This window comes from Erinaceus europaeus, chromosome 17 (assembly GCF_950295315.1).
Source record: "Erinaceus europaeus chromosome 17, mEriEur2.1, whole genome shotgun sequence".
Lineage (NCBI taxonomy): Eukaryota > Metazoa > Chordata > Mammalia > Eulipotyphla > Erinaceidae > Erinaceus > Erinaceus europaeus.
In genome coordinates this window covers 73,149,827-73,163,272 of record NC_080178.1, presented here as the reverse complement: position 1 = coordinate 73,163,272, position 13,446 = coordinate 73,149,827, and the positions used below count along the sequence as shown (strand labels likewise).

At 39.0% G+C, this 13,446-nt stretch overlaps 1 protein-coding gene across 4 annotated transcripts in view; it reads left to right on the top strand.

Annotated features, from left to right (window-relative positions):
- ZDHHC13 (zinc finger DHHC-type palmitoyltransferase 13) overlaps window positions 1-10,999 on the top strand; it is a 51,465-nt gene extending 40,466 nt beyond the window's left edge. For all 4 annotated transcript variants that reach the window (XM_060177055.1, XM_060177054.1, XM_060177057.1 and 1 more), the window contains 3 exons: window positions 3,024-3,181; window positions 5,895-5,992; window positions 10,418-10,999. In XM_060177055.1, coding sequence (XP_060033038.1) covers window positions 3,024-3,181; window positions 5,895-5,992; window positions 10,418-10,556 — 395 coding nt within the window. In that variant the 3' untranslated portion in view covers window positions 10,557-10,999. The remainder of the gene's footprint in view (window positions 1-3,023; window positions 3,182-5,894; window positions 5,993-10,417) is intronic.
- The last annotated feature ends 2,447 nt before the right edge of the window (window positions 11,000-13,446 follow it).

Below are 13,446 nucleotides of genomic sequence, written 5' to 3'. Positions count from 1 at the left end.
GGGCAACAAAAGAGAATAAATAAATATTTAAAAAATTTTTTTTCATTTTTTTTTAAAGTGTTTTGTTTCTGCTGAAAGAGCTGCCTTTTAAGGACTGACAATAAAGCATAGTCCTGTAAAAACCTTTTTTTTTTAAATTTATTTTTTATTTAAGAAAGGAAAAATTAACAAAACCATAGGGTAGGAAGGGTACAACTCCACACAATTCCCACCACCCAATCTCCATATCCCATCCTCTCCCCTGATAGCTTTCCCATTTTCTGTCCCTCTGGGAGGGAGCAACCTTTTTAAACTAGCCGATGGGCCAACTTGTCCCTTGCACCTGATCCTGGAGAGAGAGCCAAATTCTACACTACTCCTGTCCTTCCCTCTTCACTAAAAATAGTCACCTTTGTTTGCTATGTATATCCATGTCTAACAGGACCATTGATAAGAGCAGAAGTAATTTTCCATCACATTATATCTTTCCATGTTGCTTTCTTATAATAAACATTATCTCTTTAGTCTTTATTCTCTGACTGCACTAGTTTTTATGTTTTGTTTCTTAGGAACATTCCCACCTTACATCCATTTCCAGCTGTGTAGATTAGCTGAACACATTGTTACTTTTAGCCCATTTATATTCTGACACTGTCTCTTTACACCGAATGAGGACATCATGCCATTTATCATTTTGTAGACAGAAAAATTTGATTCCTACTCTATTGTTTAAAGGAGGCTTCATTGCCATCTCACCTTTTTTTGCCATTAACACTTCTACTACCAGAGTCCTACTATTCCTGTCTCTTCACTAATCCCATTGCAGCTACTTTGGCTCTATACATCCTCCATCCTATTTATTTTTGTGCGATCTATTTTAAGCTGGACAGTAAGCAATACAAAGTGTTAGCATCCTAAAGGGGAAGAATTCAGTATTACAGAGAACTTTGTAGCTGTCAGAGCTACCTAAAGATGAAAATGGTTGACTTGGAATAGTAAACATTCCCTGTCTATAACCAGTGACTACCTGGTAAGAATTTATTAGCAGTACCTGTTAGAATGGGAAATTGAATAAGATAGTGTTCATGACCATTCACAACTCTCTCTGACATTAAATTCAAAATTGGCCCTGTGAAAATTTCAGTATGAAGCCATGCTGTGTTATTTAAGAAACTGAGAAGGGAGTAGGAGAAATCCACAAACTTTAGCCATTCTTTCCTACTCATCAGTTTTACTCTTTGCCTGCTGTTGGAAATTCTTTTAATTTATTTATTTATTTTTGTCATGTCAGGTGGACAAGATGCATCTTTCTTTGCTGAGAATGAGAAACTCTAGAGAGAGTGTGGTTTTCTCCAACTCATTACCTTGATTTTCTCTTGGAATGCTTCTGGAATATAGTCATGAAAGATGGTTGGGAATGAATCAAATGAAACTCAAAAAGGAACATTTTTTTTTTTTTTGACTAATGCAGTTGATAGTAAGGTCATATTCTAAATCAGGCATCACAGGTACCAGAGGGAAGCTCTGTTCCTCTCTCTCCCTCTCCCTCTCTCTTCCTCTCTCAGAAAGTAAACAAAGATGTATTTAGGGAGTTGGGTGGTAGCACAGCAGGTTAAGCACACATGGCATGAAGCGCAAGGACCGGCACAAGGATCCCAGTTTGAGCCCCCAGCTCCCCACCTGCAGGGTGTCACTTAACAGGCAATGAAACAGGTCTGCAGGTGTCTGTCTTTCTCTCCTCCTCTCTGTCTCCCCCTCCTCTCCCCATTTCTCTGTCCTATCTAACAATGATGACATCAATAACAACAATAATAACTACAACAACAATAAAAAAAAAAAGGGCAACAAAAGGGAAAATAAAAATTTTTAAAAGACATTTAAGCCTGGGAGGTGGTGCAGTGGAGATAGTAAGGTTATAGTTTTTGTTTTTTCTTTTGCTCTGTGCCATAACATAATCTCTTTAGTGCTTCCTTGGGAAAATGTCAGAAACTGCTTATTATTGACAGAGGCATTTAGGAAACTCCTTTTAAGGTGCAAATCTATAGAATTTTCACTTCAAAAGTAACTTGCCATTTATGAGTAGTCATGGTAGCCATAAGAACCATTGACTTTATATAAAGTTGATGGGATAACAAAATAACTCACCAGACTTTACCGGGTGCACCACCCAGGCTTGAACTCAGCCCCAGCAACACTGGGGGAAGCTTTGGTATCTCTCTATCCGCTTCTGTCTCCTTCATATCTGGAAAAAGCTAGACAAGAGTTATACAGCCCCAGGAAAAAGAAATTATATAATCTTGAAGATCTGTTTGCTCCTTGCTCTTACTATTAGTTGCATGGTTAAGGGGTTAGGATTATGAAGGCTGTAGTGAAGCCTTCTTTCTTCAATTGATATATAAAATAGAGGGTTAAACAATAGGAAAGCTATCAAGGGAGGAGATGGGATACAGAGTTCTGGTGGTAGGAATTGTGTGGAGTTGTACCCCTCTTATCCAATGGTTTTGCCAGTGTTTCCTTTTTATAAATTAAATAAATAAATAAATAAATAAATAATAGATGTCCATGGGGAACACCTGTACCATGACCATGTGAGTTTTGCTTTCTATTCATTTCCTAGGAGTGGATATCCTGTAAACTCCTTTACCTGTCTTTTCTTCCTCTGCAGGATAAATTGAGATACCAGTGTAGAAATACACCCTGTAACTTCATACTGTTAGATTGCATTCCAGTGATATCTAAGTGCTTATTAGGATTTCTTGTTACCCCAGTTATGACATATTGATCTGAACCCTTAATAAAAGTTTATGTTCAGATCTGAAATAGACCCATATTTTCTGTAATATGGATAAGATAGATAATTTCCTGGGACAGATATTTATTAAATATTTACTCAGCTATTGAATCCTTGAACAATTTATTTCCAGTCAGTGATGATTCTGTGGGCCTTTTTTTGCTTTTATTCCTTCACTGTCAACTACTGGTGAGATATTACCATAACTTTAATAGCAGTGTAAATAATGAATCCCACTTTTGTGAATTCCTAGATTGGTCAATTCATTGTACCACAACGTTCAGAGAAGATGGACTTTGGACCTACCTCAATCAGATAGTGGCCTGCTCCCCTTGGGTTTTATATATTTTCATGCTAGCAGCCTTCCATTTCTCCTGGTCAACGTTTCTGTTATTCAATCAGCTCTTCCAGGTATTTTTTTTTCCCTTAGAATGCCTCTAAGTGAAATTTATAATTCTTTGCTTGAAGGTAAAAAGACTTGAATTTTGAATCAGAAGACTTAGATGCTATTGGCTTGTCAGAAAAGTCATGCTGTGTCTTTTCTACTATATATATATATATATATATATATATATATACACACACACACACACACACACACACACACACACACACACACACACACACACATATATGACTTTTCCAACATCCCAATAGTCCTACCTCTGTCACTCAGTCCGTGGATCTCGGCATGCCATTTGATTCTTGAATTTCAGTTTCTTTGTCTGTGAAATGAAGATAGTAAAGACTGTTTGCTCTCAAAAGGTGCTCCAAAAGTTCATTGTTAGTATTGACTTCATAAGCTATTAAATCTTATGTCTTTATTTCTCAATTAGAAGTATACAGAGGTGATTTGAATTGCTAAAAGATCATTGGTGAACAGCAAAATTACAACTAGACTTAGGTCTTCTGACAGTCCTAGTCAAAGGATTTTCTCATCATTCAAGGCTAATTATATGATGTGTGAAAACATGATATAAACTAAAAAAAATGTGCAAATGTGAAATGATTATCTTCCCTCATTTCCCAACCCTGTTTGTTATCATTACTACATAATGCTTAGGTGGAGAGGAGTAGGGAAGAAATGACAGATACACCACTAACCAAAGGGCACGGTAATTACTTCTCTAGAAAATGTCATGACCATTAGAAAGTTCAAGTTCCCAAGCAGTACTCACCTTCCGATTTTACAGAGATGCCTTCCTTCATCCCTGAGCATAACTTAATGTCTGTCATTGCTGTAGTCAGCCATTCTGGAATGTACAGCCACGATCAGCCAATTACTGTAGAACCTCAGATGACTAGAGTATCGCTCAGCAAAAGCAAAAAAAAAAAAACTGCACTTTTACATAGAATACAGATTCTGCAACAATTATAAGAATTAAAAGGGGTAAAGGAATTAAGCTAGCAGCACTAACTAAAGTTAGGTTCTTGAGCATTTGTCCTATTTTCCTGTCCCTCTGACATCTATACACTAATTAAGAATGATTATTGACAGATTATTATTAACATTGTCATTTATAGTACCTGATATTTATATATGTTTCACATATTCTGAAGCACTTGCACTTACACACTGTGCCCTCAAACACATTTGAGGTAAACACTGCTAAAATAGTGTCTCCATCTAATGGATGAGAAAGCTAAACCTAAGAATATGTTGTGTATAGCTCTGTTGTTAGTAACAGGTAGAGTTTAAAGCAGAACCCAGATTTTGAGACATCAGTTGTAATCTTATGTGAACTCTCAGAACAAGTTCAAGTATATGAGACTGATATCCTTCATTTAAAAAAAAAAGGCTAGTATGTACTTTCTAAGAAAGAAAAATGGACTTCAATTTTAGATGGTTTTCAAATACAAGAATTTTTAGAGTAAAGTTGTCTTTTCTAAACAGAATAGTCTAGTTACTTACAAATTTTCTGGTGAGCTGTGGTTGGCTTTAGCAAGTGAAACTGAGCATTGCTAGCTAGGACCATGGGTTTTATTCTCATATTTATTGGAAGTCTTAGTTCGAGTTCTGTCATTTTCTAAGCTATGTGATCTTGGACCAGCTATGTTATGTCTACAAGTGTCTGCTACCTCTCATATTTTTCACAACCTTAAACAGGTTGTTTTGAGAATTAAGTGAGATAACTCTGATTAGTAGTGGCTTTGGCAAACGCTAGAAGAAGAAGTAGTGGCTTTGATGATTTGAGAGTTTTTAATGACCTTAAATCTTATTCTCCCCTCAAATATATGACTTAAGTTTTATTTTAATTTTTATTTAATTCTTTGGGCCAGAGCACTGTTCAACTTTGGCTTATGGTGGTACCAGAGATTGAACATGGGACCACTGAGTCTCAGGCACGAAGATCTTTTGTAAAAATTGTTATGCTGTCTTCCCAGTTCTAAATGTAAATGTCCTTCAAATTATTAACTTTTTCATTTGACCCTTTTAAGTGAGATTAAGACATGAATACAAAAGTTCAGATAAAAGTATTGGCATTGGGAGTCAGGCAATAGTGCAGTGGGTTAAGCGCATGTGGTGCAAGGACAGAAATAAGGAGTCCCCAGCTCCCCACCTGCAGGGGCGTCGCTTCACAAGCGGTGAAGGAGATCTGCAGGTGTCTGTCTTTCTCTCCCCCTTTCTGTCTTCCCCTCCTCTCTCCATTTCTCTCTGTCTTATCCAACAACAGCAACATCAACAATAATTACAACAATAAAACAACAAGGGCAACTAAAGGGAATAAATAAATAAATATTTTTTTAAAAAAAGTATTGGCATTGACCTTACATGGTTTTACTAGTATGTAAGTTTTGTACTGAATGTATTTAGAATCTAAACTTGGCCATAAGCTGTGACTTGCATTAATAAATCAATTGTTTTGTGATTCTGAGTTTTTGCTTTGCTTTCTAGAAGATTAATAAAAACCAGACAATTGACCCCTTCCCCAAATGCCCATCTACTATATTTACACAGGCAAGTCTACTTTAGAGCTTCTAAATCTTTGCTGTCCCTCGGATTCTTGGTGAGAACACTGGATAATACAGTCTTCAGGGTAGTACTGAATGTTTGGCAGTGTCTGGTGACCTACTGGGTGTCATGGAGTAGTGTTTTCACGCGCCATCTAACCTTCTTTTTCAGATCGCTTTTCTGGGCCTTACCTCCCATGAGAGAAGCAGCTTGCTAAAACAGAGTAGGCATACAAAGCAGCCATTCTCCCTCAGAAGGACACCGTACAAGTAAGTGTGATACATGCTGAACCGTAAATCTGTGCAAGATGTGAACTTAGCCACTGGATTCCCAGCCTAGTGCCACTACCTAAGACCATATTGCTCTCTTGCTTCCTGGTAGCCTCTACTTTCCTGGAAGCCTTGGTGACAGGAGGTGAGTGATAATGCCATGAGTCCCAAGTTAATAAGAATTGGAGATTCGTTGTACTGGACTGGGCACAAATCATAAGTGACTGTGAAGTTATGCCAACATAGCTATACTGTCACAAGGTTGTATGTTGCTGGCATCAAGTCACCGTGCAGTAGTTACTCATGTGGCTGAGAAAGGTAGCCTCATAGGACTCTGCAGAACACAGTAGGTGGTGAGCATGGCCAAGATGTCCATCTTGACTTCTAGCACCAATAATTCTTTTAGCCCCCATATTTAATGTGTCCACGGATGTCACAGAGAAACCTAGGTTTTCAGGTTTGGGATCTATTCACTTCCAGAATACTGATTACGTAAAACTTGTCCTCAGTTGAAACTGTTTGTGAAAAGACTGTCATCTTATGATATGAATGATCTAGTTTTGAAGCTTATCTTCCTGTCACATATTTTGGGGTCTTGGAAGCTTGGGAGTGCTGTAGAGGTGACCCAGAGCCCTCTAGGGGTTTGAATGCCAGTGTATATCTCACAAACAGTCTATTTTAAAGCACACTCATGGTACAAGATGAAACTGTTAGGCTGTTAGACTAGGAAATCAGAGCCTGGAGTATGACAGTGATGAGTTCAGAGATGAGAAACACTGACTTAATTAGGAAAAGATAGCTAACATGAAGGAGAGTAAAACTAGTATTAATCTTACGATGGTTATTTCAAAGTGGCAGTTGAAGAATAAATATTTACTCCTCCAAAGAATGACTTTGTGCTAAAGGTGAAGTTTTAAGCCGAGCCTTGAAAGATGTGGTGCAGGTCATGATAGAAATGGAAGGAAGGGCACAGTACACCCTGACAAGAATTAGAATAAAAAGAGAGGAGAGAGTCGGGTGTGGTTGTGAATTGGTGAATATCTGAACACAAGCTAAAAGGGGGGGAGCAAAAGAGGGAAATACTAAAGACGTTTGAACCTAACTTCCAAAGTCTTGCCTAAAGCACAGTATGGCATTGCTTGCCCACCCTAAGTGGCTTTTACTTTCTGAGCAGCTCTTGAGCTGCACCCTGTAAAGGTCCATTATACTCCCCATTACTGCCGTCTCCAATCTACGCAGTCTTCTTTCTGCTTCTGAGGCCAGGAACCACATTCCTTACAGTTGTCACTAAATGGCAAAAGCAGTGCAATCCTCCTATTGTGATGCGTATAATGACTTGAAAAAATGGGACACACACACACACACACACACAGAAATGAAAGTTCTAGTAACTAGAATAAAAAGCAGTATCCCAGAATCTCATGGATAGAAAATATATAGGCCACTTACAGTTAGGAAAGTTCTGAAAGGGAAATGGAACTTGACCTGGGCCTTAGAATTGGTGTGACTTAAAAAAAAAAAAAAACTGGTGTGACTTAAATGCATAAGAGAAAAGGGTGCAGAGTATGGACTCCAGGATAGGAAAAAAACTCATGCAATTATAATCATAACAATGTGCTGTAGCAGAGGATTATAAAGATAAGTTTGGGGAGCTAACACCTGAGGAGTCAGTTGAAAGATTTTACTATAAAGGGTCTTGAATACAAAGATGAGGAATTTGGATTTGAGCCTCTGGACAGAGGAGTATCTTTAAGGAGTTTTAATTGGAGACTTCTGCAAGTGTGGCCATGGTAGTCTAGCAATCTCAAACCCTGCTCCTCATTACAATCAGAAAGCATAACAAAGGGGCCAGGTGGTGGCACACCTGGTTGAGCGCACATGTTACAATGCACAAGGACCTGGGTTCAAACCCCCAGTCCCCACCTGCAGGGGGAAAGCTTCACAAGTGGTTTAAGCAGTGCTGCAGGTGTCTCTCTGTCTCTCACCCTCTCTATCCCTTCTCTCTCGATTTCTGACTGTCTCTATCCAATCAAAAAAGATAATAAAAAAAAAAAAGAAAGCATAACAAGGGAGCTGGGCAGTAGCACAGCGGGTTAAGTGCACATGGCACAAAGCACAAGGACCAGCGTAAGGATCCCGGTTCGAGCCCCTGGCTCCCCACCTACGGGGGGCGGGGGTCACTTCACAAGTGGTAAAGCAGGTCTGTAGGTGTCTTACCTTTCTCTCCCTATCTCTGTCTTCCCCTCCTCTCTCGACTTCTCTCTGTCCTATCCAACAACAACTACATTAATAACAACAATAGTAATAATAACTGCAACAAGGGTAACAAAATGGAAAAAAATGGTCTCCAGAGGCAGTGGGTTTGTAGGCACTGAACGCTAGTGATAACCCTGGAGGCAAAGAAAAAAAAAAAGACATAACAAAAAAGCGCACCAAATCTCATTAGACTACACTTGAAGTTCTAGAAGAAATATCTTTGCCTAAAGGTGGGCCTATTCTTGTAGCCAGCAAAGCAAAGAGAGGGTGAGGGAATGTATACCGGGGCCAAAGACTCATTTACTCGCTTGTCAGATGCCAGAGCCAACTTGGCCAGCATACCACTCAGCTCTACAGTAACTCTGGGCCCTTAACCCCTACCCCTAGGGAACATCTCATGGGAATGAGAGTGCTGAACTGCTCATAAGGATTCCCATGTGGCAGAGATGTAAGGTAGCAAATATCTGACTGAGCCATGCAAAGATAATTTACTGAGTCTGCCTCTCTCAAGGGTGAGCCACAGAAACTGGAAAGATAGAGGCACAGGTAGGGAAAAGCCCACCTTGATCTGGAAAAGTGCTTTTACACTGCTGGCTTTCAAGGGCTGAGTACAAGCCACAGCACTCCAAGTGGACCCTGCCTCACAGGTGTTGATACAGGAAGCCAAGCACTAAACCAGGGCACCATTCAAAAGAACGTCACCCCTCCTGCTACTAACATAAAAAAAAGCTGTAGCCACCTTGCCACCTGCTGGCTCAACAACAAAAGCCACATAAATGTGCAAACACAGGTGATATATTACTACTCCATTTAAAACTACAGCTGAGACTACAGAACTAAAGTCGACAGAAGAATTCTAGGAAACTATAGGACTAGAAAATTTGCCAGAGAAAGAGTTTAGAAAATTCATTGTGAGGGCAATTTAGGAAATTAAAAACTAATACTAATACTAATGAAACAGCTTCAGACAGAGATTCTGGATCTTAAAGAGTTCCTCATGGAGTCAGGTGGTGGTGCATCTGGTTGAATGTATGTTTCAATGCACAAGGACCCAGATTTGAGCCCTTGGTTCCCACCTACAGGGGGAAAGCTTTATGAGTGGTAAAGTAGGTGTCTTTCTTGCTCTCTATCAGTCCCTTCCCTCTCAATTTCTGGCTGTCTCTATCTAATAAATAAAGATAATAAAAAAATTTATTTAAAGAGATCCTCACTAAAGAAATGGAACACACAAAAGAAAACTTGTAGAGATGCCAGGCTGAGAGACACTTTGAGCATTGCAGGCTCAGTGACAAGCCCAGGAAGTAGACATAGAGAATAGAGAATATCAGGACTAAGGGGCAAAGTGAACACACTCTGAATTCAAAGAAGATGAAGAAAAAAAGCTTAGGAAAAATGAAGCAGCTCTGTGAGAAGTAGACTTCACTAAGAAGGCAAACATCAAAGTTATTGAAATTCTAGAAGGAGAAGAGAGAGAATAAGGAGCAGAGAACATAATCAAGGAAATGATAGCTGAAAAATTTCCAGACTTGGGGAATATCCAGAATATAGTTGTCCAGGAAGCAAAGTATACCCAAATTCATGAATCAAAACAGCATACATCAAGGTGAATCACTGTAAAACCTTCAAAAGTCAAGGACAACAAAAAGCTGCCACAGACAGGAGTTTTGACTGGGTGGTCAGGAGTTATGGATAGAAAGGCATATGTGTAAGTATGTATCAGTCTCTAATGTAAACTATGAAGTAGAATAAACTGAAACAGCATCATTTGGAAAGCTCATTTTAGATGGCTCTTTTTTTTTTTTTTAACCCATCTTGTTAGTTGTAGTTTATCTGACTTTTGAGATAATCAAAGTCTAAATTATGGTAGTGGAAATGGGAAGAAAATGAAAGACAGTAGTAACCATGTCAATGAATGGGGAACCCAAAGCCAACTAAGTTGCTGCAGAGTTGTCAGGGTCTCAGAATAGGAATTCAGACTCAGAATGATGCTGGGATTCCGTTTTTAAGAGTCCATTAACACAGGAAAACTATCTGATTCACCTCTGGACTTCGGCAGGAGCTTCAAAAGACCTTGTACATTGTTGATTCTCAGTGAATGTTTATATTTGAATGAATGTCAGGAGCTGAACAGGAACTGTGATAAGATGTGTTCTGTCCCTTTCTTGGCAGCCTTGGGTTCACACAGAACCTTGCAGACTTCTTTCGGTGTGGCTGCTTTGGCTTAGTGAAGCCCTGTGCGGTAGACTGGACGACACAGTACACCATGGTCTTCCACCCAGCTAAGGAGAAAGTCCTTCGCTCAGTATGAAGAAAAACAACCCAAAATGCTAGCTCTGGTTTATTTGTGTTTCTGTTGGTCTATCAGTGAAGATTCAGAGTTTGCCTCAGCCCAAGGAAAACACAGGTAGTTTTAAAAGCCCTTTGGAAAAAGCCGGCATTCTCAATAAAGACGGCACATTGTCTGAACAGATGAACTGTTCCTGAACAATTCTGACAGGCATCTAAAAAAAAAAAAACTTCTATATTTTTCACAAGGAAATGCAAACTACTTTTTTAAAGACAATATTCACTAATTATGGATAAAATGTGGTATTTTCAGATATTTTATTGGCTGTTTCAAAATAGTGCTATTCTTTCAACTTGTAATTTTTGATAAATTATTTGTCTTTGTTTTATCTATAAATATGTAAAAATATTTAAATAGATGTATCTGTTTTGCTTTCACATTTAATAAAATGAATTTTTTTTGTAGTTGAGTTATTGACACTTAGCTCTTCTAGAATCTTCAATTTATTAGAGATTTATGTGGGGCATACTCATAGTTTTAAGAATGAGTTGAAATGGTTGTTAGCAACAAAGAGCAAAATTTAGTGTCGTTTTCCACCATACTTAGAAAAAAGAAACTAGGAGGTCTTTTTTATGTTAATACTTAGTATTTTATTCTAATCAGATTAAGTTTTAAAGAAAAACTGCATCTCAATAAGAATAAGGCTAAAATTATAGTTTCCTAGTCTATTCAATAGTCTTTTTTGCTTATATTTAATAAGCACTCATTATTTTCACTGGAGAAACAAAAATGCACAGAAAAAGTCTCCCAACATTCAGTGGTTTATAGTTTACTGGATTAAATTTTTGGTTGTATATTATTGTTTTCACAAATATGTATTAGACCATTATGATAGTATTGTGAATTCCCGTTAGAGTCCCAGTCATTAAGAGTCCTCCTGGGGTTAAGCGCAGGTGGCGCAAAGCACAAGGACCGGCATAAGGATCCCGGTTGGAACCCCGGCTCCCCACCTGCAGGGGAGTCGCTTCAGAGGCGGTGAAGCAGGTCTGCAGGTGTCTTTCTCTCCCCTCTCTGTCTTCCCCTCCTCTCTCCGTTTCTCTCTGTCCTATCCAACAACGACAACAACAATAATAACTACAACAAAACAACAAGGGCAACAAAAGGGAATAAATAAATAAAATAAAATATTTTTTTTAAAAAAAAGTCCTCCTGAAGCACTGGAGGTGTCCAGTAAGTATCTGAATTAATCTGTTGAATGGACAAAGGACTTCTAAGTAGAACTGGACATTGTCAGAATTGCGCTTTGAAGACTTTGATTCTCAATGGGGAACAAAAGAACTTTTTCAAACTACAGCCTTTTCTCTTCATTGCTCCCTGCCCTGTAAACACCTTCAACTTGTACTTTTTAGATTAACATTAAAATGTTCATGACAGGAATTGGGCGGTAGCACAACGGGTTAAGCACAGGTAGCACAAATCTCAAGGACCAGTGTAAGGATCCCGGTTCGAGCCCCTGACTCCTCATCTGCAGGGGAGTCACTTCACAAGCGGTGAAGCAGGTCTGCAGGTGTCTATCTTTCGCTCCCCGTCTCTGTCTAGCCCCTCCTCTCTCTATTTCTCTGTCCTATCCAACAACAACGACATCAATAATAACTACAATGATAAAACAAGGGCAACAAAAGGGAATAAATATTTAAAAATATCAAAAAAAAAATCTTCATGACAAGGTGAGGACCAGGAGCACACTTGTTTGGATTTCAAATGCCTGCTTCAGGCTTCACACACCTCTGTATCCCAGATCTTTTAATAGATATGTAGCAGAGAAAATGTCCATTCCACCAGTACTGAGCACCATGCTACCTCTTCTGGCATAAAGCTTGTAAGGAGGTATACCAGGCATGAACTTTGTGGCTTAGCGGGGAAACAGGTAAGTGAAACTACAGTACAATGCAGAAATATTCAAAAGCCATAAGTGAAACAAAGTATTTTTAGAGTTAAGGGGAAATTGAGTAGATGTGATTAGGGACGTGTTTATGGGTGATGGGGCTCTAGCAAGGATACTTAGATGGGAAATTTGCAGCTGTAAGTACGTGAGTGAAGATGATGTCAACTTTAAGGTATAATCAGAGTTTGTTATAGGTGGGAGAGAGCTTTGTTAATAAACTGGAAAGGTGGGTTGGGGTTTTATCACCAGGGGTCTTGCATGTTGAGTTAAGGTGAGCAAACAAGCTATTTCTTACTTCTCTGTTAGTAAAAAGTCCTGGGAGTTGTATACAGTCTACATTCTGCTTTCTCTACCCATTGTCTTTCTAACCTACTACACACACACTCTCATCCCTGCTCTTGTAGAGTACACCATTCTCTTCCATGCTGCTAAGTAAGTGGCCAGCTCAGAATTCTTATTTTACAAAACCCAATATCAGCATCTGTTTTAATATACTGTCTTCATGTAGCTTCTGCGTGACTGCTCTTCTTGAGTTTCTTCCTATTCTGATTGTTCTGAGAACCTAAAGCTTCCTTTGCTGTTTTTCCTCCCCTTCCATGTATGTTGGAATGCCCCAAGTCTTAATCCATTATCTTCTAGCTCTTTATCTAAACTCACTGTCTAGTGCTTAGCAATCTCACCTGATTACATGATGACATATTCCTTCTATATGGGTAGATAGTATGGATAGAAACTGCTATGCAGTAGAGGAGTAGGCTGCAAGTTCTGTAGTTATTTCACATATGAATCTTAGCCCTTTACAAATCTAGAAGTCCGTAGTGTAGGGAATGTGGGAATAGAGCCAAGTTTGTATACTGCTTTTTCTTTTTGCCTCCAGGGTTTGCTGGGGTTTGGTGGCTGTACTAGGAATCTACTGCTCCTGGAGGCCATTTTTTTCCCATTTGTGTTGCCCTTGTTGCCATTGCT